Source organism: Hemiscyllium ocellatum, chromosome 25, assembly GCF_020745735.1.
Source record: "Hemiscyllium ocellatum isolate sHemOce1 chromosome 25, sHemOce1.pat.X.cur, whole genome shotgun sequence".
NCBI lineage: Eukaryota > Metazoa > Chordata > Chondrichthyes > Orectolobiformes > Hemiscylliidae > Hemiscyllium > Hemiscyllium ocellatum.
Genome location: NC_083425.1, coordinates 53,751,418 through 53,775,762, shown reverse-complemented (window position 1 = coordinate 53,775,762; position 24,345 = coordinate 53,751,418). Strand labels below are relative to the sequence as shown.

The 24,345-nt window shown below is 41.8% G+C and overlaps 1 protein-coding gene and 1 long non-coding RNA gene across 12 annotated transcripts in view; one reads left to right on the top strand and one right to left on the bottom strand.

Annotated features, from left to right (window-relative positions):
- LOC132827690 (uncharacterized) overlaps window positions 1-24,345 on the bottom strand; it is a 93,492-nt gene that overhangs the window by 753 nt on the left and 68,394 nt on the right. The gene's annotated exons all lie outside the window — the stretch shown is intronic.
- The window catches only part of LOC132827687 (fas-binding factor 1 homolog), a 113,265-nt gene that overhangs the window by 31,919 nt on the left and 57,001 nt on the right, over window positions 1-24,345 (top strand). For 8 of the 11 annotated variants that reach the window (XM_060844345.1, XM_060844350.1, XM_060844346.1 and 5 more), the window contains 9 exons: window positions 325-402; window positions 3,353-3,388; window positions 4,346-4,477; window positions 6,914-7,061; window positions 8,883-9,016; window positions 10,767-10,863; window positions 11,604-12,050; window positions 13,853-13,951; window positions 17,073-17,173. In XM_060844345.1, coding sequence (XP_060700328.1) covers window positions 325-402; window positions 3,353-3,388; window positions 4,346-4,477; window positions 6,914-7,061; window positions 8,883-9,016; window positions 10,767-10,863; window positions 11,604-12,050; window positions 13,853-13,951; window positions 17,073-17,173 — 1,272 coding nt within the window. The remainder of the gene's footprint in view (window positions 1-324; window positions 403-3,352; window positions 3,389-4,345; window positions 4,478-6,913; window positions 7,062-8,882; window positions 9,017-10,766; window positions 10,864-11,603; window positions 12,051-13,852; window positions 13,952-17,072; window positions 17,174-24,345) is intronic. The other 3 variants (XM_060844352.1, XM_060844353.1, XM_060844354.1) reach the window with 3 other exon arrangements.

The window sequence follows — 24,345 nt, the reverse complement described above, 5'->3', positions numbered from 1 at the left end:
ATCGATCACTTTTTCTGTTCGCTTTTGTTTTTGAGGTGGATTGAGAATTATTTTGGGAAAAGTGAAAGTAATTTGACAAATTGCAAAGTTGGGCATCAGAAAGTCTACTGACTAGAAAATTGGTGTGAGAGTTTGAGCCACAAAGAAGAGTTTTTTGGGCCTCCATTGACCCAGGGGTAATGGCTGAGACAGGTTGGTCAAGTGGGAAGTCCTTCAAGAATTCAGCAATCAAGTCTGAAATCCCAAAACTGCCCAAATCATAATTCCTTCCTTTAATTGTTCGAAGGTTTACGAATAACATTAATTGTATACTCATCTCTGCAGATGTGGTTGGTGAGAATGAGGAATATCGCTCTGCCCCTCTAACCTCTAAGCGCCAATACAAGAAATTCACATTTGATGGTAAGATTTTAAATTCATGCAGTGACCATGGTGCAAGTCATTATGGAACTTGGATTGCTCAAGTATGATGCAGATTTGAGTGTGATAAGATGATTCGTTAACCTTTTTAAGCCGTCATTTGATGTTAATGTCTGGTTAATCACATTGCTAGGTCTGTTTCTGTCTATTTAAGTTTAAGTTTAAGAAGAAACAGGTGGTGGCTATTAATTGTCTTAGTGCTTGCATGTAGGCAGCACCAGTAACACTGGGGATTGGAAAGAATTGAGAGACTGAGTAATCAATAAATTATCCGCAAAGGAAAGCATCTTGGTTTTCTGACACACCAAATGGCTTGGAGCCCTATTTAGGGGGCAAGTGGGGTGGGAGGTGAGGAAGGAGACTGGAGGAGGAGACACCACAAATATCCCATTCTCAATAATGGGGGAGTCCAGCAGAGTAGTACAAAAGTTGACACAAAAGCATTTTCAACAATCTTCAACCAGAATTGCTGAGTGGACACTCCAGCTCATCATCCTCCCAAGATTCCCAACATAACAGATGCCAGTCTTCAGCCAGTTCAATTCACTTCACATGATATCAGGAAAGGATTGGATGCCCTGGATTCTGTCCCTGACAGCATTTCAGTCATAGTTCTGTACTCTAGTGATCCAGAACTTGCACACTGTTCTGTTACTGCTACAACATGGGCGTCTACCAGATAATGTGGAAAATTGTCCACTTGTGCCCTATGAGTCTTGGAATACTCTCCCACTTGTCCGGATGCCTTCAACAACACTGGAGAACCTTGACACCAACCAGCATCCAGATCAAAGCAGCCCATTTGATTGATACCCTAATTGTAAACATTCATCCATTTCACCATTAATGTTCAGTAGCAACAATGTCTACCATCTACAAGATGCACTGCAGAAGTTCATCAAGGCTCCTTGGGTAGTACCTTCTATGACCACAACCACCTAGAAGGACAAAAGGCAACACCATCCAAGAATTTCTCCAAGGCACTCACCATCCTGACTCGGAACTATATCACTATTCCTCCATGCCAGTGGATCATAATCTTGGAACTCCCTGTCTAATGGCATTGTACTATCTGCAGCAAGTTTCAGAAGGTAGCTCACCACCAACTACTTCTGGGCAACTGGTAATTGGTTATAAATGGCCAACAATATCTACATCCTATGAGTCAATAAAAAGAGGTGTTTAAGGAGTTTGCAAGGGGGGGGGGAGCGTAAAGCTCTAATGGGAGTTGGTAGGGGAGAAGGAGAGTGTGAGTGGGATGGGAGAGGAGAAGGAGGGTACAAGTGAGTGATGGTGGGGGAAGAGAAAGATTGAGGATGAGGAAGGCGAGAACTACAGGGGCTTGTGTGAAGAGTGTAGTTGTAAGGAAATGGATGAGGGAAACTCAACAGGGAGGAGGTGGAAGTTGGAAGGGGGAGAAAGCACAGCATAAAACTATCAAGGAAGATGGAGCTTAACTAGCAACCAGGGAAATGTGAAGTCAGTAACATAATTAACTCCTCTGAGATTAATATGGAATGTGTAGCTTAAGACTGCATATCTTCAGGAAGTACTAAGTAGGTAACCATGTGATAAACACTGTTGATTGTTAAATTTAAATCTAAGGTTAAGATTTTCCACCTTTGTCCAACATGATGGAAACACTTTAGCTCTGGCCTCACCAATCTTTGGAAGGAATTTTAGGGTATTGGCTTCTTCCATGTAGAAGTGTGTCCCCCTTATTTTTCACAACCTTGGTAGAATTTAAGCTCCGGCATTCCACGAGTTGTCACAAATTTAATTTCTGATTTAATGTCTATTACCACTGTCTAAGATAAAATAAACTCTCATGAGGTATTATCAATGAACGAGAAAACACAAACTTAATTGCTTTTTGGCAATGCTGTCACATTGTTGTCAGCTGTGGCAATCCTCAAGTTGGTAGCTGGCCAATAGACCTAGGTGTTGGTCTGAGTTTGCAATTCTTTCTTTGTGGCAAAATCTTTTGTATTTTATTTCTTTTCCTTTGGAGTCTGAGTCCCGAATGCTTGCTCTTCTCTCAGCGCTATGACAAACTGCCACTTACAGCCAATCCACAAGTTGTTGCTGGGCAATAACTTTTTCTCTCTCTTTTCCCTCCCACCCCCCCCCCCCCCCCCCCCCAAAAAAAAACACTTGGTGCCAGCATCTCCCAAGAATACAAAATCCAGATTCAGCCAAAAAAAAGTCATACTGTTCCACTTTTCCTTTGAGTTGTGAAAAAAAACCTAATAATCCAAATTGCCATTTTTAATTTTATATTTCTTAACAAAATACATGTAATCTTTACATATCACAGCAAAACTTTTGTTGTTAACTTATGCATGTGGTCATGTGCCAATGCAAATATGGTGGTGTGTACAGTTTTTTTTTTCAAGAAATACTTTCTAGAATTTTGAGGCTTTAAATTTAATGGAAGTTTGAAAATTATTGCGATATTAATAAATTCTCATTCTGCATCAATGTGTTTCTAGATGCCCCATATGCCAACACAGTTACAGAAAATGTTATTACTATGTGACTGAGTTGTGATGAACCAGTTAGTGAGAATGAAAAAGAAACTCCTCAAAATTAAAATGTAGTGCCTGGAAATCAAAAAGGAGGTCCTGGAGTAAATCTGAAGAAGAGCCCTTAAAAATAAATTAACTTGTGCTCTTCCTGGGAAGTGATAACTATTTGCTTTCACTCGTTTTACACTACTACACAAAGTTTCATTTACCCCCAAGTTGTGTTATTTGAGCAGCACAGGGTCATGTGCATTAAAAAATGTGGTATTCTTGCATTGAATATGATTGTGTATTAGATATTTTTTCTCAGGAAGTGTGGTGGGGACCTTGTTGACCTCAGTTGGAAGTGACCATTCTTCACCAAAATAAAATTTTTTTTGCATGTTTTTTTCCGCACAAAACTTCAGATGAGGAGGATGTTGGTTCAGAAACAACAAAACAAGGTAAACAGAATACTGAAGAAGAGGCCTGCGTTTTCCTTGTTGTTCTTGTTGCACTGGAATGCTTAGAAGCTGCACTTCCTCCCAGACTGAAACCAGCTTTGTGGTTTTCCGTCGCAAATTCTCTCTCTGAAACCTTAATCAATTCCACAAAGTTTAGTCTCAGCTCTTCAAGAGGTTTCTTCTATTCCGAGCTGATAGTGTGAAAATGGTAATCTGATCATTCCAATTTTGGGGTGAACAAAATAAAAATGACTGCATGATCAGAAGCAGGCTGTACTTGGGTATAGGAGAAAGTGAGATCTGCAGATGCTGGAGATCAGAGCTGAAAATTTATTGCTGGAAAAGTGCAGCAGGTCAGGCAGCATCCAAGGAGCAGGAGAATCGACGTTTCGGGCATAAGCCCTTCATCAGGAATCAGGAATTCCTGATGAAGGGCTTATACCCAAAACGTCGATTCTCCTGCTCCTTCAATGCTGCCTGACCTGCTGCACTTTTCCAGCAACACATTTTCAGCTCTGTACTTGGGATAGCTTTGTACAATACTTCTACTTCCCATCTCTTAGAATGTAAACTATTTGTCTCTTAGTGTGTTGTTGCATGGCTATTTCTTCTGAATATTTTTAAATAAATGAAATTGCCAAATTATTTTACATTTAATTATTTTCCTTCTATGTTACAGCTATCTGGGGAACAAAATTAAAACTGAATTTTAATATTGTCATCAGAGATGTAGTCTAGATTATGAACATTGAGACATTTAGTGTTGTTCCTATGCTTCTATTGTCTGTTCCCTACAAATCTCCTTATCCTGCACTCTGTGCTTTGGTAACCAGTGCAGCCCCAGCCAGATGCCAAAGGCTTTTTCAAGCGATTCCATGAATGCATTTTTTGAATCTTTCTATGGGTATTGTTGCAATAAATGTTTCTCTTTACGTAGTGCTCCTGTCTCTTTTCAAGATATAGACGATCCGTTAGCAGGGATTTTAACAGATGAAGAAGATGAGCCAAAGAAACTAAAAAAAGTGGTGGTGTCAGGACAGAAACATAGCCCTTTAAAGTTTGATCTGCAGCCACAGAAAGAGGAAAAAGGTATTGACAAATGGTGCCCTGATGAAAACGTTTAGTATTTTCCATTTTGTCAAAATGAGAATTCACCGATTTGGAGGATTGTGACTTTTGAGACATTTGTACCATTGAATGTTCAGTCTTCTACATGGTACGATATGTGTACAGTGAACACTTTCATTTATGAGTAGATTAAATTTTATTTTCCTAGACGTCCATGGTACTCTTCCCTCGTCTGGGAGATTCAGATAGTACTTGGTTGACCATCAAGTTGGCTAACAAGTAACTGATATAATTTAGTTTGCAATTTCGTCCCAAAGGAAATTTTAATTTCTAGGTAATAAATGGGATCTAATCTGCAGCCAGGCCTTTCACCTGATTCTTTGTCTGGGAAATCCATTCCCTGATTAGTACTTTTTGCTTTTTAGATGGCCGTTCAGATTGTACATTTTAAGGCTTGCTCTCGGTGCGTGTTTTCATCCCTTTTATCGATGAACCTTTCACAAAATGTGATCCCCATATCCCCAAAACAGGGAAATGGTCATAGAGCCTCCATATTAATTTCAATGCTCCTTCACCCTTTTACTGTAGAAAGGATATTATTAAACTAGAAAGATTTACCAGGATGCTACCTGGACTGGAAAGTTTAAGTTATGAGGAGAAGCTGGATAGGCTGGGACTTTTTTTTCCCTGGAGTATAGGAGACTGTGGGGTGACCTTGCAGAGATCTATAAAATCATGAAAGATATAGGTAAGGTAGATAGCCAACAGCTTTTCCACATGGTAGGGGAATCTAAAACTAGAGGTTGTATGTTTAAAATGGGAGGAGAGAGATATAAAAGGGTCCTGGGGCAATTTTTTCACAAGGTGGTGAGTGTCTGGAATGGGCTTTGAAACATTTAGATAAGTACATGGAGGGATGGAGGTATGGAGAGATATGGACAAAACGCAGGCATTTGGACTAGTTTAAATTGTGAAAACTAGGCAGCGTGAACAAGTTGGAACAGCGAAGGTCTTCCATGATCTGGTCCCTCTGATGATCCAGCAACAAGTTGCACTTAGTAGAATAATTAATTACACCATATAACACAATTTCATAATTTCACAGGAGCCTTATTAATCAAAAAGTGACTGTCAAAGAAAGGAGGCATTACGGTGGGTGACTAAATAGACCAGTTGTAAGGAGTGGCTTGAAAGCATAAGGTTAGGTTCTGAAAAGATCTGATAATCTGCCAGAAGGGCCTCGAAGCAAAACTTGATGTAGTTTGTGCATCCCTTGGTTTGGAATTGATGCTGATCTGGGATGTGCTGTATATCCGTGGGTCTGGTTGCTAATCAGTTTTAGGCAGGACAGAAGAGTGATGGAAAGCAAGTTGTGACTGTTAAGTCAATAACTTTCCATTTGTAATGCCATCTTCCATTCATGTGTTTTCTTCTTTATCTAGATATAAGATCAGACATTGCTGATTGCTGTTTCAAACCTTAATAATATTCATATTGTGCCATAGTTTCTCCTTTAAGGTCTCCTGTTTTTTTTATGTAACCAGGGTGAAGAATGAGACTTCAATTTGAAAGAAGATTTGATATTAAAGATGTTAAAGATCTAATGACATTATTTGAAGAAGAGATGTTCTTTTGGTGTCGTTACCAATATTTATTCTCAAGCAGTGTGAGATTATATTAGATTCCCTACAGTTTGGAAACAGGCCCTTCGGCCCAACAAGTCCATACTGACCCTCTGAAGAGTAACCCACCCAGACCCATTCCCCATATTCATCCTGACTATGGGCAGTTTAGCATGACCAATTCACCTAACCTGCACATCTTTGGCCAAAGGAGAAAATGCTGGAAAATCTCAGCAGGTCTGGCAGCATTTGTAAGGAGAGAAAAGAGCTTACAGATGCTGCCAGACCTGCTGAGATTTTCCAGCATTTTCTCTTTTGGTTTCAGTTCCAGCATCCGCAGTAATTTGCTTTTATCTGCACAACTTTGGATTGTGGGAGGAAACCAGAGCACCTGGAGGAAACCCACACAGACACTGGGAGAATGTACAAACTCCACACTAACAGAAGATTAATTGGTCATCTCTCATAGGCAGCTTGCCATCTGCAAAATGGTTGGCTGATTTCCTAACATTTTCAAAAGCCACATTTGGCTGTGAAGACCCTTGTACTATATAAATGCAACTTCTTCCGTTAGTTGACTTGTCACCCAGGGCCATAATGACCGCCACACCTAAAGTATTAGATTGGCACACAGTTTTTGAGTGTGCTAGTTTTACTAATCTGGGATTGTTTAATGCAGTATTGTTGTGGGCTGGTAAAGCAATGAGGGGTTGCTTTGAAAGAATTTCCAGTATTGGCTACAGGTGAGCTTGGTCCAAGGGATCAGAGAGTTTAGAAAGTTTATCGTTCTCAATTTTCTTCTACTCCTGTGAGTATTTGTGTTTATTTCCCTCAGTGCCCTCCAGTTCTGCTTCTGTTTCAGCTGTAACCACATCAAAGAAGAAGGATGAATTGTTCTTTGATGATGAAGGCGATGACTTTATTGATGCACTTGGATTTGGTGATAGTCCAAAAATACTCAAGGCAGAGCAAAACCTGGAGGAGTAAGTGTATGCTGGGGTGGACCTGATTGTTTAAATAGTGTGGGGCAGGACCTTATTAATGACAGACTACAATTCAGATAACTGCGGCATCCCTGTGGGCCTCCTTGAACTCGCCTCAACTAAGCCCTTAACAAGCTATTGGTCATCTACCCTGCAGCAGGGATCTCCTTCATCTCTGCAGCTGTGGCTGGAAGTGGGCGGGAGCTGAGGAATGGTGGACCAGTTGGCAGGGATAATTTTAAGTCCCACTCCACCTCTGATGAAATCCAGCTGAATATCTGTTAAAAGTGTGAGTGACACTTTCCCTGTGAATTATTGTAATGAATTTGAGACAGTTATGTCAGCATTCCTGGTTTAATTATGCTTTTAAGTTCATGGTTACCTGAGTCAATGCCTTTATTTACCATATCTTCAAAGACAGCTCCTCTGTGGGAGGAGCAGTCCTCTGCTGCTGTAATGGACTGTTGGCCTAGATTACGTACTTAAATCTAGAAGTGGTCATACATTGTCATAAGTCTTTTAACTCTGAGGTCAGAGCTATACTGGACAGAATCTAATGAAGTTCGTAGAGCAGAAAACAAGATAATGGGATCACTTAATTGTGCAGAACATGAGACTGCAGCTTCCTGATGATGGGATGAAAGTTGGGAAGTAAAATGGTGGCCGATTAAAGACTCTCATGATTCCCAATAGCACTCAGTCAGGAGAATCCATTTTAACAGTGTGTCATGTCTACTCATTGAAATGCATGGCCATTAGTTTAAATTGAGCCTTTATGATTGAATTGACAGAAAATGAGAAATGTATACTTTCAGATTCACAGGTGGGTAAAATTGGTGTACATCAAGGAAAAAGTAGTTTTCCTGGTGGATTTAGAGCAAATAGGAGTTGCTTTTACTTTAATGGAGAACTTTGTTCCAGGGAATAGGAGGCTGAACTGTTACAATAAGTTCAGGTAGCAACTGTCCAGAAGGGTTGTACATGTCTGACCATGGGAGGAGAATTGACTCGCTGTGGACCTGGGAAGGATTGTGAGAGGTCCAGAGAAAGGAACAAGATAGTAGAGGGTCAATCTGTACCAAAGGTAGTTCAGGCAAGAGTGAGGGAGAGCAGGTCAGTGGTGAGGTTGGGAGAATCAGCGGGTAACTTGAGGCAAGTCAAAGGTGATAGTAATAGAGAATGATGGTTTGTAGGTTAGGACTGAGGGGAGGGGAATCTCATTGATGGGAGGGTTGCTCATGTTAATGTAGTGGAAAGAGCACCTGCTGTTTGTGGCTGGCCTGAGGGAAAACCTACAAGGAGGCATCATGGGGCTGCTCGTGTGGGACCAGTGCCCTCTTTGAATGTAGTGACAGTAGGTGATTGGCATCCACGCCTGTATGGGGTGGCAGCAGCTCCAGTTCAAGAGCCTCCTCTCACATGTAGGTAGCTTGCAGACAATGTGTGCTGACCAGATCTTCAGCCCCCCCCCCCCCCCCCCCCCCCCCCCCCCCCCGCCTCCTTGCCTCATTGCACAATTGGCTGGACCCCTCATCTATGCGTGGCTAATTGGCTGGCCACTGAGTGATTGCCTGCGGTCACTTGTCCCATCTCTGGGTGAAAGTCCAGCTCACCTCTGATCTCACCATGGAGACATCTACTGTTGCAACAAGACTCCGCCCACTAAAATCTGACTCAAAGGTTGAATGGCCTACTTTTGCTCTTAGTTCTTATGTCTATAAGTGACCAAATATGTCAAGTATATGCTATTGTAGTACAGGATTCTACTGAGTTTTGTTTAGCCTGTGTCCTTTGATTTCACTTGTGTCTTTTCTTTGTTAGTGAGACACCCCGTCCTGCTCGCTCGAAGATGGATGAACTATTGGGGAGAGGAACAGCTAAGAAACTACTTGAGCGACCTACAACTGGAGAAAGAAAAGAATTTAAACTAGATGCAAAATACAAAAAAACACAAGGTAATCCTGGTCACAGTTTGTGCATCCACAGCACATACAATATGCTCAGTGTGATTTAGTAAAATTGAAGCCTTTTTGAAGCACTTTCTTATGAGCTTAATTGAGAAGATGGGGGAGGCATTGGCCATGTGATATGTTATTGATCCAGAAATTCAACGAATGTTCTGGGGACCTGGGTTTGAATTCTGCCACAGCAGATGGTGGAATTTAAATTCAATAAGATATCTGGTATTAACCGTTTACTGATGAGCATAAAACCATCGCTGATTGTTGAAAAAACCCATCTGATTCACTAATGTCCTCCAGGGAAGGAAATCTGTCATCCTCATCTGGCTTGACCTACATGTGACTCTCAATCCACAGCAAAAGACCTAGCAAGCCGCTCAGTTGTATCAATCACCATAAAGCCTCAAAAAGGAATGAAACCAGGCGTATCACCTGGCATCAACTATACACCAGATAAGACAACAACAGAAACAGCCCTATCAGCCCTGCAAAGTCCTCCTTACTAACACCTGGGGACTACTGCCAAACTTGGGAGAGTTATCTCGCTGACTAGGCAAACAACAGCCTGTTATAGTCAAACTCATGGAGTCATACCTTGCAGGCAATGTGCTGGATACCACCATTGTCATCTCTGAATACATCCTGCCCCCGCAGCAGATCCAGCAGAGGTGGTACCACAACAGTATACAGTTGGGAGGGAGTTGCTTTGGGAGTCCTCAACATTGACTCCAGACCCCATGAAGTCTCATGGTACCAGATTAAACATGAACAAGGACAACTCCTGCTGATTATCATGTGCCATCCTCCCTTGGCTGATGAATCAGTACTCCTCCATGTTGAACAACACTTGGAAGTAGCACTGAGGATGACTAAGGCACAGAATGTAATTTGAGTAGCGGATTTCATTGTCTACTACTGAGATTGGCTTGGCAGCAATACTACTGATCAAACTGATAGGGTCCTAAAGGATATAGTTATAATGATTCTGTGGTAGGTGGAGAAGAAACCAACAAGAAGGAAGGACATATTTGACCTCAGCTTCACCAATCTGCTGGCTGCAGATGCATCTGTCCATGCCAGTATTGGTAAGAATGAGTTGAGAGTGATGAAGGGCTTATGCCTGAAATGCCGATTCTCCAGCTCCTTGGATGCTGTCTGACTTGCTGTGCTTTTCCAGCACCACACTCTCAACTGTGGTCTCTAGCATCTGCAGTTCTCACTTTCTCCTCCTTGGTAAGAATGACCACTACACAGTCCTTGTAAAGACAAAGTCCCACCTTCATGTTGTCACTATCACTGTGCTAATTCAAACAGATCCAGCAACTCAAGAATGAATTTTAGGGAACCTCAGACCCCGAAGCAGCAATTTCCTGTTTTCACTGTAAACTAATTTTGTATCCGTGCCTTTTACCTTTAATTTTGTGAACAAGCCTAATACTTTATCAAGTTCCTTTTGGAAGTCCATATGTGCAATGTACAAATGGAAAATGTCACATTTGTTGCTTCATTTCAGTATAATTTGCTCTTCAGCTACCTTTGTGATTTGTCTCCAGATTATGAAGGTAAGGTCCATCCTAGTTACCCTGAAAAGTCTTCTGCTGGGAGTTTTTATAACTGAGTTATTACTAGAAGAGAAAATGTATAAAAGAAGTGGGGAGAAACTCCAGTTGAATGTGAAGTGCTGGGCAGTGACTTTTAATTGGATGGCTGTTAGTGATTGATTATCTTTTTGGTTCTTGCTTAGAAAAAGAAGACTTATTAGATGACTTCACCTTTGGTTCCTATCAGCCCACTGTGGCCACTACCCCAGAGGATCGTCAGTCCAGGCGTCAGTCAGTGAGGTACCTCATTTTTTCTGAGAACCCAGAAAGGGTGTTTATTGTTCCTGCCAAAATAAGAGCACTATTTTGCCATTCTGCATCAGTTTGTTACTGTGAGCTAGTGGGCGGCATTGTGTCTGATTGTTAGCACTACTGCCTCACAGCTCCAGTGATTTTGCGGTTTAGGTGAATTGGCCATGCTAAATTGCCCACTCTGTTCAGGGATGTGTAGGCTAGGTGCATTCGTCAGGGATAAATATAAGGTAGGGGAATGAATCTGGGTGGATTACTCTTCAGAGAGTCCGTGTGGACTTGTTGGGCTGAAAGACCTGTTTCCACACCGTAGGGATTCTAATTCTAATTAAACAAAAATTGGCTGGGCTTGCAGCAAGTTCCGGACAATCGTTTGCTGTGTTGAAACTTGTTTCAGCCAGTTTAAAACCAGGGCCATTCATTCAGACATGAATGAAGAGGGATAACATCACTTGAGACCCTGTACTTCTAATACATGTCAGTTGAAATGGTTGTCATAAGATCAACTCCTGCTTGCATCTCATGTCAAGCCTTGTTCTTGATTAATACCACAACCTCTTTCCTTCCTTCATGTGAGGAAGAATCTCATTGCTGCTGCACACAACATCATTTGGTTTGGCAGAGTCAGTGTTTTATAATGAAGTTGCATTGTGCTGTGATTTTTCTTGCAACGACTGTGGTGTGTTTGACTGATTTTGCTTCCTTTTGAACTAATCTTTCTCCTGCAGATTTAGCCCTGAGGGCGATCGAAACTCGATCGTTGATCAGAAGCCCAAAGAGACCACACCGACACCGATGACTCCGACATCGGCCCGTGGAAACAAAGGGGCTGCCGATTGGCTGGGGCTGAAAGATGATGTAACTCCTGATCTAGATAATCAAATGCCAATCAAAGATGAACAGAAAGGAATGTTGTACAAAGCAAAGTCCGATTCAAACCTTCCAGCCAGCCAGAACCACAGCAAGAGACCTTACTCAGCCGATCGTCCCCCATCCGCATCAAAACCGAATGACAAGACACTGGTCACATCTGCACCATCCACATCAAAAACAGACTTCGCTGGTGCAGAAGAAGGTGATTGGCTAAAGGAGGCATTAGCTCGAAAGAAGTCTCAAACCACAGAATTCCATGCCTTGGCATCAAGTAATGAAATTGATGTGGTGACGAACTCATGGTAAGGACCTGGCTTAGAACATAGGAACAGGATTGAGTCATTCAGCCCATCAAGCCTAGTCTGCAATTCAGTATGATGATGGATCAGTGGTCAGCACTGTTGCTTCCCAGCACCAGGGACCTGGGTTCCATTCCAGTCTTGGGCAACAGTTTGTATGAAGTTTTTCCATTCTCCCCATGACTGCATGGGTTTCTGCCAGGTGCTCTGGTTTCTTCCCATAGTCCAAAGATGTGCAGGTTGGGTAGATTGGCCATGCTAAATTGCCTAGTGGCATTCAGGGTATATGGATTAACCATAGTAAATACAAGGATTTGGTGGGGTGCTGAGTCTGGGTGGGTGCTCTTCAGAGGGTTGATGCAGGCTCGATGGGCCAAATAGTCTCTCTCTGCCTTGTAAGGATTCTACGATGGCTGATTATACATTTCAATGCCTTTTTCCCCACATGCTTTAAGTAATTGGTATTTGGACATTTTGTCAGTCTCTAAATATACTAAATATACTTCCACAGTCATCTTGTGAAGCAAGTTACAAAGATTCTGGAATTGTTGAGTGAAATAACTTCTCATCCAAACCAGGGAAAACATTTTGCCTGAGTTTACCCTGTCTATGCTTATAAGTATTTAGTATGTTTTTAATGAAATCAGCAGTCGTTGTTCAAAGCTCTGCGGAATACAGGCCCAGTTTCACTGGTCTCTCTTCATTTAGATTAGATTACTTAGTGTGGAAACAGGCCCTTCGGCCCAACAAGTCCACACCAACCCGCCGAAGTGCAACCCACCCATATCCCTACATTTGCCCCTTACCTAACACCACAGGCAATTTAGCATGGCCAATTCACCTGACCTGCACATCTTTGGACTGTGGGAGGAAAGCGGAGCACCCGGAGGAAACCCACGCAGACACTGGGAGAACGTGCAAACTCCACACAGTTCCCTGAGGTGGGAATTGAACCTGGGTCTCAGGCGCTAAGAGGCAGCAGTGCTAACCACTGTGCCACCGTGTCACCCACAATTCATTATTTGACTTGGGATAACTGGAAAGTTGTCATTAATGATGAAAAAACTTGGCAGATGGAGCATAAAATGAGAAAATGAGGTCATAAATTGGCAACCCTCTGCTTGAGATTAAGACAACGATGAGGAGCAATTTCTTCTCTGAGAGTATGATGATGGTTCAATTCCCAACTCAGGTGACTGACTGTGTGGAGTTTGCACATTCTCCCCATGTCTGCGTGGGTTTCCTCCGGGTGCTCCGGTTTCCTCCCACAGTCCAAAGATGTGCAGGTTAGGTGAATTGGCCATGCTAAATTGCCCGTAGTGTTAGATAAAGGGGTAAATGTAGGGGAATGGGTGGGTTGCGCTTCGGCGGGTCGGTGTGGACTTGTTGGGCCGAAGGGCCTGTTTCCACACTAAGTAATCTAATCTAATCTAAGGTAGTGAATCTGTGGAATTCTTTGCAGCAGAAGGCTTATCAAGGCTGGATCATTTAAGTATGCTCAAGTCCGATAGTTAAATTTGTAATCAGTCAGGGAATCTAGGGTCACGGGGAAAAGGCATCAAAGTGGAGTTGAGTGTTAACAGATCAGCCAAGATCTCATTGAGTGGTGGAGCAGACCTGATGGTCCAAATGGCCTAGCTACTTCTGTTCCAATGTCTTATGCTCCTAGTAATATGTTCGATGGGACTTCCTACCAAAGCAGGCTTTTCCTGCCTGTTAGTAAGTATCTAACGCTCGCTCCTGTATACTTGTGATAAGTGCCAGATTTCCTGTCCCTATTGAGCTATTGAAATGTTTCCTTGTAGTCAAAAGAGTGGATCACCTGGTGCACATGAGCAGTCCATTATCGCCACAGCGAAGGAACCTGCAACTGAGAGTAATCCTGGGGAACCTAGGGGCACCAGGTAGGTGGAACATCTTCAGAGCGGCTTGACACTTTATTCTTGGAAACAATGGTATGAAATAATGGAGAAGAAAGATTTAAAATAATGTCTTCCTCAGGCTTTTCGTACACTGGTGCAGTATTGAACCAGTTACAGTTGTGTGTCTGTTATTTATAGCCAGTTACTGTACAATCATGGACAAATTATTAGAGCATGGAAGGGGCCATTCAGCCTACTACTTGATATCACTCCTCTGCCTTTTCCTGTGGCACTGCATGTATTTCCACTTCAGATAAGATCCAATTCTGCTTTGAAAGCCATGATTGAAATTGTTTATACCATACCAGATGGCAATATGTTCCAGCTTCTAAAGCGTAAAAAAGGTTTTACCTCACGTTGTCATTGATATTTTTACCATTTAATGTGCTTTGATTCTCGTCCTCCCAACAGTGAGAATAGTTTTTCAAAATTTACTTTGTCCAGACCCTCATGATTTTGACCATTTCAATCACTCAACCTTCTTTTCTCTCACCTTCTCCAAACTATCCAGAAAACTTATGTTTCTCATTTCTGGAACCATTTTATGAACCTTTCTGCACCGTCTCTAATGTCTTCACATTCTCCATAATGTGTTAAATCCATAACTGGAGGCAACAACAAATCACTATTTTATCATGATTTCCATGCATTAGAACTCTGCCACTGTTTCCAACGTCCAAGATTCCATATGCTTAAACTGCTTTCCTAACCTGCTCTGCCACTTTCAATGATTTGAGTACCTTTGTACCTTGGTATCTCTGCTGTTTTAAAATCGTACCCACTAATTTATCTTGTTTCTCTCAAAGTAATCATTTCAGATATCTCTGAATTAAATTTCTTCTGTCATTTGCCTCTTTATTCTGCAACCCATTCACATCCTATCTCTTTCATAGTTTGATACTGACAAGTTTAATGTCACTCCCAAATTTTAAAATCATGTCCTGTACAGTAAAATTTAGGTCATCAATATATATCTAGAAGAGTAGTGATTTTAACACAGCGCTGGGGAACATCACTATAAGCCTTTCTTCAATCTAAAAAAAACAAACATTCTCTACTTACTTTCACTTAACCAATCCCCATCAACCTGTTCTCCATCATCAGTAAAGTGATAGAAGATGTCATCAACAGTGTTACCAAGCAACATTTGCTCAGCAATAACCTGCTCAGTGATGCCCAGTTTGGGTTCTGCCACAGCCACTCAGCTCCTGACCTCATTACAACCTTGGTTCAAACATGCAGAAAAGAGCTAAATTCCAGACGTGAGCTGAGAGTGACAGCTCTTGATATCAAAGCTGCATTTAACCCAAGTGTTCATCAAGGAGCCCTACCAAAACTGGAATCAAATGGCAAACGCTCCGTTGGCTAGAATCATATCTGGCATGTAGGAAGATGGAATTACTTGTGAAGGCTGTGGAGGCCAGGTCATTGAGTATATTTTAGACTGAGATAGATAGGTTATTGAGGAGTTGTTATGGATAGATGAGGATCGGTTATGCGGAGAAAGTAGGAGATTACGGTTGAGAAATGTTTCAGCCATGATTGAATGGCAGAGCAGACTCGGTGGGCTAAATGGCCTAATTTCTGCTCTTATGTCTTATGGTCATTGTGGTTGGAGGTCAGTTGACTTAACTCCAGGGCATCTCTGTTGGAGTTCTTCAGAGTAGTGTTCTTGGCACCACCATCTTCAACTGCTTCATCAATGACCTTCCCTCCATTATAAGGTCAGACGTGAGGATATTTGCTGATTGTGCAATATTCAGCACCATTTTTGATAACTTAGATACTGAAACAGCCAATGTCGAAATACAACAAGACCTGGACAATATCTAGACTTGGGCTGAGAAATAGCAAGTAATATTCGACCACACAAATGCGGGGAATGTCCATCTCCAATAAGTGACAATCTAACCAATGTCCTTGACATTCAATGGTGTTACTGTCCCTAAATCCCTGACTATCAACATCCTTAAGGTTACCATTGATCAGAAATTAAACTGGACTTGCCACATAAACAAGGCTACAACACCAGGTTGCATGCGACAAACAATTCACCTCCTGACTCCCCAGAGTTTGTCCATCATCCACAAAACGTGTGATGGATACAACACTCCAGCAGCTCCAACAACACTCATTGACAAAGCACCCCACTTGACTGGCACCACTTGCACTCCCTCCACCACCAGTGTTCAGTAGCAGCAGTGTTGTTTTCTAACTACAGAAGTTCACCAAAGATCCTTAGCCAGCACTTTTCAAACCCATGACCACTTCTATCTAGAAGCACAGGATAGCAGATACATGGAACAGCACTATCTGCAAGTTCTCCTCCAAGCCAATCACTATTCTGCCTTGGAAATATATTGCCATTCCTTCAGTGACTCTGGATCAGATGCCTGGAATTACCTCTTTAAGGGCATTGTGGGTCTACCCACAGCACATGGACTACAGTTGTTCATGAAAACAGTTCACCACCGCCTTCTCAAGGGCACCTAGGGACAGGCAATAAGTGCTGGCCTGCCAGTGGCAGCCAAGTTCCACTGAGTGAAAAAAAATCATATCTATGATGCTACTGTCCCTATTATTCTGAGCTCTAACTTTGCTTACAGCTATATAGTGTGGGATTTTATCTGATGTATTTTGAAAGGTCTGATGCATCACATCAATTGCTATTCACTATCTCATCAAATAACTCAAGCAAGTATTTAAATATAATTTTCCCTTAGCACCACTGTACAAATCTTCCTTCATTAATCCGACTGAATTTTCTCTCAAATTATCACTTCTAAAAGCTTTTCCACTACCAAGGTTAAACAAGTTGACCTGTAGCTGCTGAGCTTATCCATATTCCATTTGCAGTTCTTCAGTCCTCTGGCAGCACCCAAAGAGAGTAACTAGATCCAGCCTGCCTTCTCTTAGTATTCATTGATGCATCTCCTCCAATCCTGATGACTTATTATCTTGCTAATACCTTCTCTCTATTCTTAACCCATCAAGGGCCTCAGCTCCCTCTTTCCTCACTATGGTTTGACAAGTGTAAGTTCTCATGTACCATGTTCAGTGGAAGGCTTTATCTATTGCTCTTTTCTGTATTTTGTACTTGCAGCTCCCCATTTCTATGGGAGAATGCACGCAAACAGGCTGCTTCTGCACAAACGACCCACACATGGAAAAACTCGGGTAATGCCGAAATGGCAGATGTGGTTGGTGAGTGAAAAATTAGATCAAAAAATCATTGCTAATATGGCCACTGTGGTTCTGAACATTAAAAACTTGCAAGGCTCTGGTTCGAATTCAGGTCCATGCTCTGATGTGACAGAATCTTTGCATTTGAATTGAACCCTGTGCTAGGGGAGTAGGAGTATACTCAAGGGAAATCAGGAGGGCAAAAAGGGGATATGAAACAGCCCTGGCGAATAGAGTTAAGAAGAATCCACAGAGATTCTACAAATACATTAAAGGCAAAAGAATAACTAAGGAGAGAATGGGGCCCCTTAAAAATTAGCAAGGCCACATATATGTGGAACCCCAAATGATGGGTGAGATACTAAACACGTGTTTTGCATCAGTATTTACTGTGGAGAAGGATATGGAAGGCATTGAACTTGGCGAAATATATAGTGATATGTTGAAAAGTGTCCATATTATAGAGGAGGTGGTGCTGGATGTCTTAAAATGCTTAAAGGTGGATAAATCCCCAAAACCTGGTCATGTCATAGAGTCATAGAGATGTACAAGCATAGAAACAGACCGGTCCAACTCGTGCCAACCAGATATCCTAAAGTAATCTAGTCCCATTTACCAGCAGTTGTCCCATATCCCTCTAAACCCCTCCTATTCATATACCCATCCAGATACCTTTTAAATATCATAATTGTACCAGCCTCCACCACTTCCTCTGGTAGCTCATTCCATACACACACCACCCTCTGCATGAAAACGTTGCCCTTAGGTCACTTTTAGGTGTTTCCCCTCTCACCCGAAACCTATGCCTTCTAGTTCTGGACTCCCCTATCCCAGTGAAAATACCTTAACTGTTTACTCTATCCGTGCCCCTCATGATTTTATAAGCCTCTATAAGGTTATCCCTCTGATGGTCCATGGAAAACAGTCCCAGTCTATTCTGCCTGTCTCATTCAGCTCAAACTCTCCAACCCTGTCAACATCCTTGTAATCTTTTCTGAACCTTTTCAAGTTTTACAACATCATTCCTATAGGAGGGAGACCAGAATTGCACACCATATTCCAAAAGTGGCCTAACTAATGTACTGTACTGCCGCAAATTGATGTGTACCCTAGAACTTTGTGGGAGGCCAAGGAAGTGATTACTGGGCACCTTGCTGAGATATTTGTATCATCGATAACAATGGGTGAGGTGCCAGAAGACTGGAGGTTGGCTAATGTGGTGCCATTGTTTAAGAAAGATGGTAAGGTGAAAGTCAGGGAACAATAGACCAATGAGCTTGTCATCAGTGATGGCTAAGTTGTTGGGAGGGGATTCTGAGGGACAGGATTTACATGTAATGTGTTTGGAAAGGCAAGGACTGATTAGGGATAGGCAACATGGCTTTGTATGTGGGAAATCATTTCTCACTAACTTGATTGAGTTTTTTTTTAAAAGAAGAAGATTGAGGAAAGCAGTGTGGTGGATATTTTGTATAAAGACTTCAGCAAGGCATTTGACAAGGTTCTGCATGGTAGACTAGTTAGCAAGGTTAGATCACGTGGAATACAGGGAAATCTGGTCATTTGGATGCAAAGTTAACTTGAAGGTGGGAGATAGGGTCGTGGTAGACGGTTGGTTTTCAGACTGGAGGCCTATGACCGTTGGTGTGCTACAAGGATTGGTTCTGGGTTCAGTGCTTTTTTTTCATTTTGTATAAATATTTTGGATGTAAATATAGGAGGTATGAATAGTAAGTTTGGAGATGACACCAAAATTGGTGGTGTAGTGGACAGCGAAGTACAATGGGACCTTGATCAGAGGGTAAATAGGCTGAGGAGTGGCAAATGGAGTTTAATTTAGATAAATTTGACGTGCTGCAGTTTGGAAAAGCTAATTGGGGTCGACTTATATACTTAATGGTAAGGTCTTTAGATTAGATTACTCACAGTGTGGAAACAGGCCCTTCAGCCCAACAAGTCCACACCGACCCGCCGAAGTGCAACCCACCCATACCCCTACGTTTACCCCTTATCTAACACTATGGGCAATTTAGCATGGCCAATTCACCTGACTACATCTTTGGACTGTGGGAGGAAACCGGAGCACCCGGAGGAAACCCACGCAGACACGGGGAGAACGTGCAAACTCCACACAGTCAGTCGCCTGAGTCGGGTATTGAACCCGGGTCTCAGGCGCTGTGAGACAGCAGTGCTAACCACTGTGCCACCGTGCCGCCCATCCTGAGGAGTGCTGCTGAACAAAGTGGCCTTGGAGTGCAGGTTCATAGTTCTTTGAAAGTGGAGTTGCAGGTAGACAGGGTGGTGAAGTTGACATTTGGTACACTTGCTTTCATTGGTCAGTGCATTGAATATTAGAGTTGGGAGGTCATGTTGCAGCAGTGCAGGACATTGGTTATATTTGGATTTGGACACATTTGGAATACAGCTTTAAGTTTTGCTCTAGGAAAGATGTTGTTAAACTTGAAAGGGTTCAGAAAACATTTATAAAAATATTGCCAGTGTTTGAGCTATAGGGAGATGCTGAAATGGCTGGGACTATTTTCCCTGGAGAATTGGAGGCTGAGGGGTGAAGGGCATGCATAGGGTGATTAGTCAAGGCTTTTTTCCCCCAGGGTAGTGGAGTCCAAAACTAGAGGGCATAGGTTTAAAGTGAGAGGGGAAAGAATTGAAAGGGACCTAAGGGGCTACTTTTTCACACAGGGTGGTGTATGTATGGAACGATCGGCCAAAAGAGGTGGTGGAGGCTGGTTCAATTACAACATTTAAAAGGCAACTGCTTGGGTACATAAATAAGAACAGGCCAAATGCTGGCATATGGGGCTAAATTAATTTCAGATATCTATTCAGCATGGATGAGTTGGACCAAAGGGTCTGTTTCCATTGCTGTACATCTCTGACTCTGAGAGTGGGGAAGAAAATCAGCTAAATGTCCCATTCCTAGTCACTGTGTGATGCTTCCTCCCTATTTACCCTCTGATCAAGGTCCCATTGTACTTGGAGGTAACATTCAATCCTGCAGCCATCTGATTGGAGCCATTCCTGAAGAAGGGCTTCTACCCGAAACGTTGAATCTCCTGTTCCTTGGATGCTGCCTGACCTGCTGTGCTTTTCCAGCAGCGCATTTTCAGCTGCAGCCATCTGATTATCATTCAAAATCATCAATCCAGATGTCTAAATGAATAATCCAGAGAATGCAAGTTTTACACAGTCTGGCTCGAAAGCAACTCCAGACCTACACCAATATATTTGGTTCTTAAGTGCCCTCTAAAAAGCCATTTCACAGCAATAAACTATAGATGGACAATAAATACTAAATCTCGCTGGGGTGGCCATCTCTCGAAAATGATTTATTTCAAAATGTAAACACATATGTGTCAGGTGAGGATATTGTAATAAACGTGTATTGTTTGTTTGAACAAATCAAGCAGAGTAATCACGGTTTCAGGAAGGGGAAATCATGCCTGACAAATTTACTAGAGTTCTTTGAGGAGGTAAAAAGGGAAGCAAGAGATGGAATATATTTAGATTTTCAGGAGATGTTTGATAAGATACCATATATCAGCATGGATAAAGGATTGCCTAACTAGTAGAAAAGGGAAAGTTGGGATAAAGGGGGCAATTTCAGGATAGCAATCTGCAACTAGTGGAGTGTCCCAGAGGCTAGTACATCCGAACATAGGAACAGGATTAGGCCATTCAGCCCCTTGATCCTGTTTCCATCATTCATTGAGACCATGGCTAATTTGTGCCCTCACTCCATATACCAGCCTTTGACTATTTCTGTACACAAAAGGCGGTAAATATTTGGAACACGCTTCCACAAACACCAATAGATGTTGCATCAGTTAATTTTAAATCTGAGATAGATATATTTGTCTAACAAAAATATATCCATCTCGGATTTAAAATTAACAACTGATGTTACATCTATTGGTGTTTGGAGAAGCGCGTTCCAAACATTGTCCACCCTTTGTGTACAGAAGTGCTTCCTAATATTTATTCTGAACAGTCTGGCCTAATTCACAGACAATGCCCCCAATGCTAGAATCTCTAACCAGTACAAATAAATTAGCTACCTTCTCTTTTCCTGTTAATATTTTGAAGACTTCAGTCAGATTGCCCCAAAACTGCTAAATTCTAGAGAAAACAGGCCTAATTTGTATAATCATAACTTAATCCTAAAGTGCAGGTATCATTATTGTAAATCTACTTTGTAGTCCAAGGCCAATATATCCTTCCTCAGGTGTAGTGCCCACATCTGCTCAAAGCACCCCAAGTGGGCTCTAAGCAGTATTTTGTATAACTGCAGCATATCTCTGTGTCCCTATACTCCAAATATAAAGACCAACATTTATTAACTTTCTTAATTATTTTCTGCAGCTGTTTGTGACATTTTGAGGATCTACATACCTGAACCCCCAAGTCTCTTTGGACATTAATTGCATTAACTTCATACCATCTGGAAAGTACCCTGTTCTATCCCTTTTTTTGGTCCAAAATGGACAGCCTCACACTTGGTTACATTGAACTTCATTTGCCACAGATTTGCCCTTTCACTCAGCCTATCCATATCTCTTTGCAATTTTATGCTTTCATCTACACTGTCTAAAATGCTGCCTGACTTTGTGGCATCAGCAAATTTGGTTATATGACTTTCTATGCCATTATCCACATTGTTAATGAATAATATGAGCAACTGAAGCTCTAATACAGATCTTTTTGGGACATCACTGGTCACATGGTGCCAATTTGACTACTTCTGTCACATGCCACTCAACCAATTTCTCAGCCGTGTCAGTAATTTGCCCTCCGTTCAGTGGGCTTCTGCCTTAGTTAACTGTGTCTTATTTGGGACTTTATACAGACTTCGAGAGGCATCTGATAAACAACATTCCCCTGTTCACTGCCTTAGTCACCTCTTTAAAAACATTCAATGAGGTTTGTCAGGCATGACCTACCTGTCATGAATCCATGCTGGCTGTCCTTGATGAACTGGAAACTTTCAAGGTGTTCATTTGTTCCATCCTTGATTATAGACTCCAAACATTTCCACACAATAGTTTTGGTCTTACTGGTCTGTAATTCCCTGGTTTTCCTTGTTTGCTTTTCTTAAGCTGAGTGACCGTGTTGGAGCTATGATTACTTACAATAGATATTAAGGACTTGACTGAAAAAAATTAATGTTCTATAGCCATGTTTGTGGATAAACAGAAAGTGGTTGGGAAAGCAAGTGTTGAGGATGACACAGGATTTATAGGAAGATATAGACAGGTTAAGGAAGTGGGTAAATCTTGGCAGATAGAATATAATATGGGAAGATATGAGATTATATACTTTGGAAAGAAGAATAAAGGAACTGAATGCTTTTTAATTGGAGAAATCCTTAGAAACCTACAACACAGAAGAGTTTGGGAGTCCTCACCCGTGAATCACAAATCACCCAAGTGCAGTGAGTAATAGGGAAGATAAAGGAAATAGAGTATAAAAGTAGAGCGGGTTTGCTAAAACTAGTCAGACCAAGATGGAATTCAGTGGACAGTTTGGGAGTCTTTATCTAAGGAAAGGCATACTGGCATTGCAGGCAGTCCACAGAAGATTCAATACCAGGTATGGAGTGACTGTCATGTGAGGAGAGGTCGAGTAGGTTAGCCCTGAAGAATGAGGGGTGACCTTATTGAAATATACAAGAATCTTAGGGGATTTGACAGGACATATGCAGAAGTTGCTTCCCCTTGTGTAAGACTTTAGGACCAGAGGTCATATCTCAGAATAAGGAGTTGCACATTAAGATAAAGATGAGGAGGAATTTCTTTACTCAGACAGTAGTGAATGTTTGGAATTATTTACATCAGAAGGATGCCAAGGCTGTGTTGTTAAATATTTTCAACACTTAGATCATTTTCCAAATCAGTAAGGCAAACCAGGATTGTAGGGAAAAGATAGGAAAGTAGAGGTGAATGTTATCAGGTCAGCTATGAACTCACTGAATGGCAGAGAAGACTTGATGGGCTGAATAGTCCACTTATACTCCGACATCTTATGGCCTTAAAGTGCACCACCACTTTTTGCTTCAGGGGATGATGATCACTGAAGCTCTCAATGACTTTGGGCTCAAGTCATAGCTCCAGAGATTGAGTACTGAATCTAGAGAGCATTAAGGGCATACTGTGCTGTGGGAGGTGCAGCTAGTGTTTACATAAGATTTAAAAGCAAAAACACTCACTTTCTCACCCACTTTTGTTCATCCACCAACATGGCTATAGTACGTGCACTTTTATCAGCCAAGTCATTCATATCTATTGCAAATAATTATGGCCCCAACACAATGTCACTCTGTTTTTTAAGCAGGGTGAAAGAGAAAAACCAGGGAATTACACATTAGTCAGACTAAAATTGTTGTGGGGAAATTGAACTGACAATGAATGTAAAAGATGACTACAGCATTTGGAAAGGAACTTGGATTTCTTTCACTTCACTCAGCCAGCATCACCAAAAGCAGATTAACTGACTAGCATCTCATTCTTGTATTTGTAAGGTCTTGCTGTGATTGAATAATGTTTTGTAGAGTAGGAAAATCTGACATCCCTACCTAAGCTGACCTACATGTGAATCCAGATACACAGCAATGTGTTTGCTCTTAACTGGCCAAGCCACTCAGTTCAAGAAAAGTAATGGATGTACATTAATTGCTGGTAGCGAGTTTTGAGAAAATTTGTAGCTCAGGTTGAGGTTCTGAATGTAAGTTTGCTCATTGAGCTGGAAGGTTTGTTTTCAGATGTTTCATCACCATACAAGATAACATCATCAGTGAGCCTCCGGTGAAGCAGTGGTGTTATAACCTGCTTTCTATTTATGTGTTTAGGTTTTTTGGGGTTAATGATGCCATTTCTTATGGTGATGTCATTTTCTACTCTTTTTCTCAGAGAATGGTAATGGGTTTCAGTTCGATGTGTTTGTTGGTAGAGTTCCGGTTAGAATGCCATGCTTCTCAGAATTTTTGTGCATGTCTCTGTTGGGCTTGTCCTAGGATGGATGTGTTGTCAAGTCAAAGTGGTGTCCTTCCTCATCTGTATGTAAAGGTACTAGTGAGAGGGGGTCATGTCTTTTTGTGGCTAGTTGATGTTCATGTATCCTGGGGGCTAATTTTCTGCCTGTTTGTCCAATGTAATGTTTGTTACAGTTCTTGCAAAGTA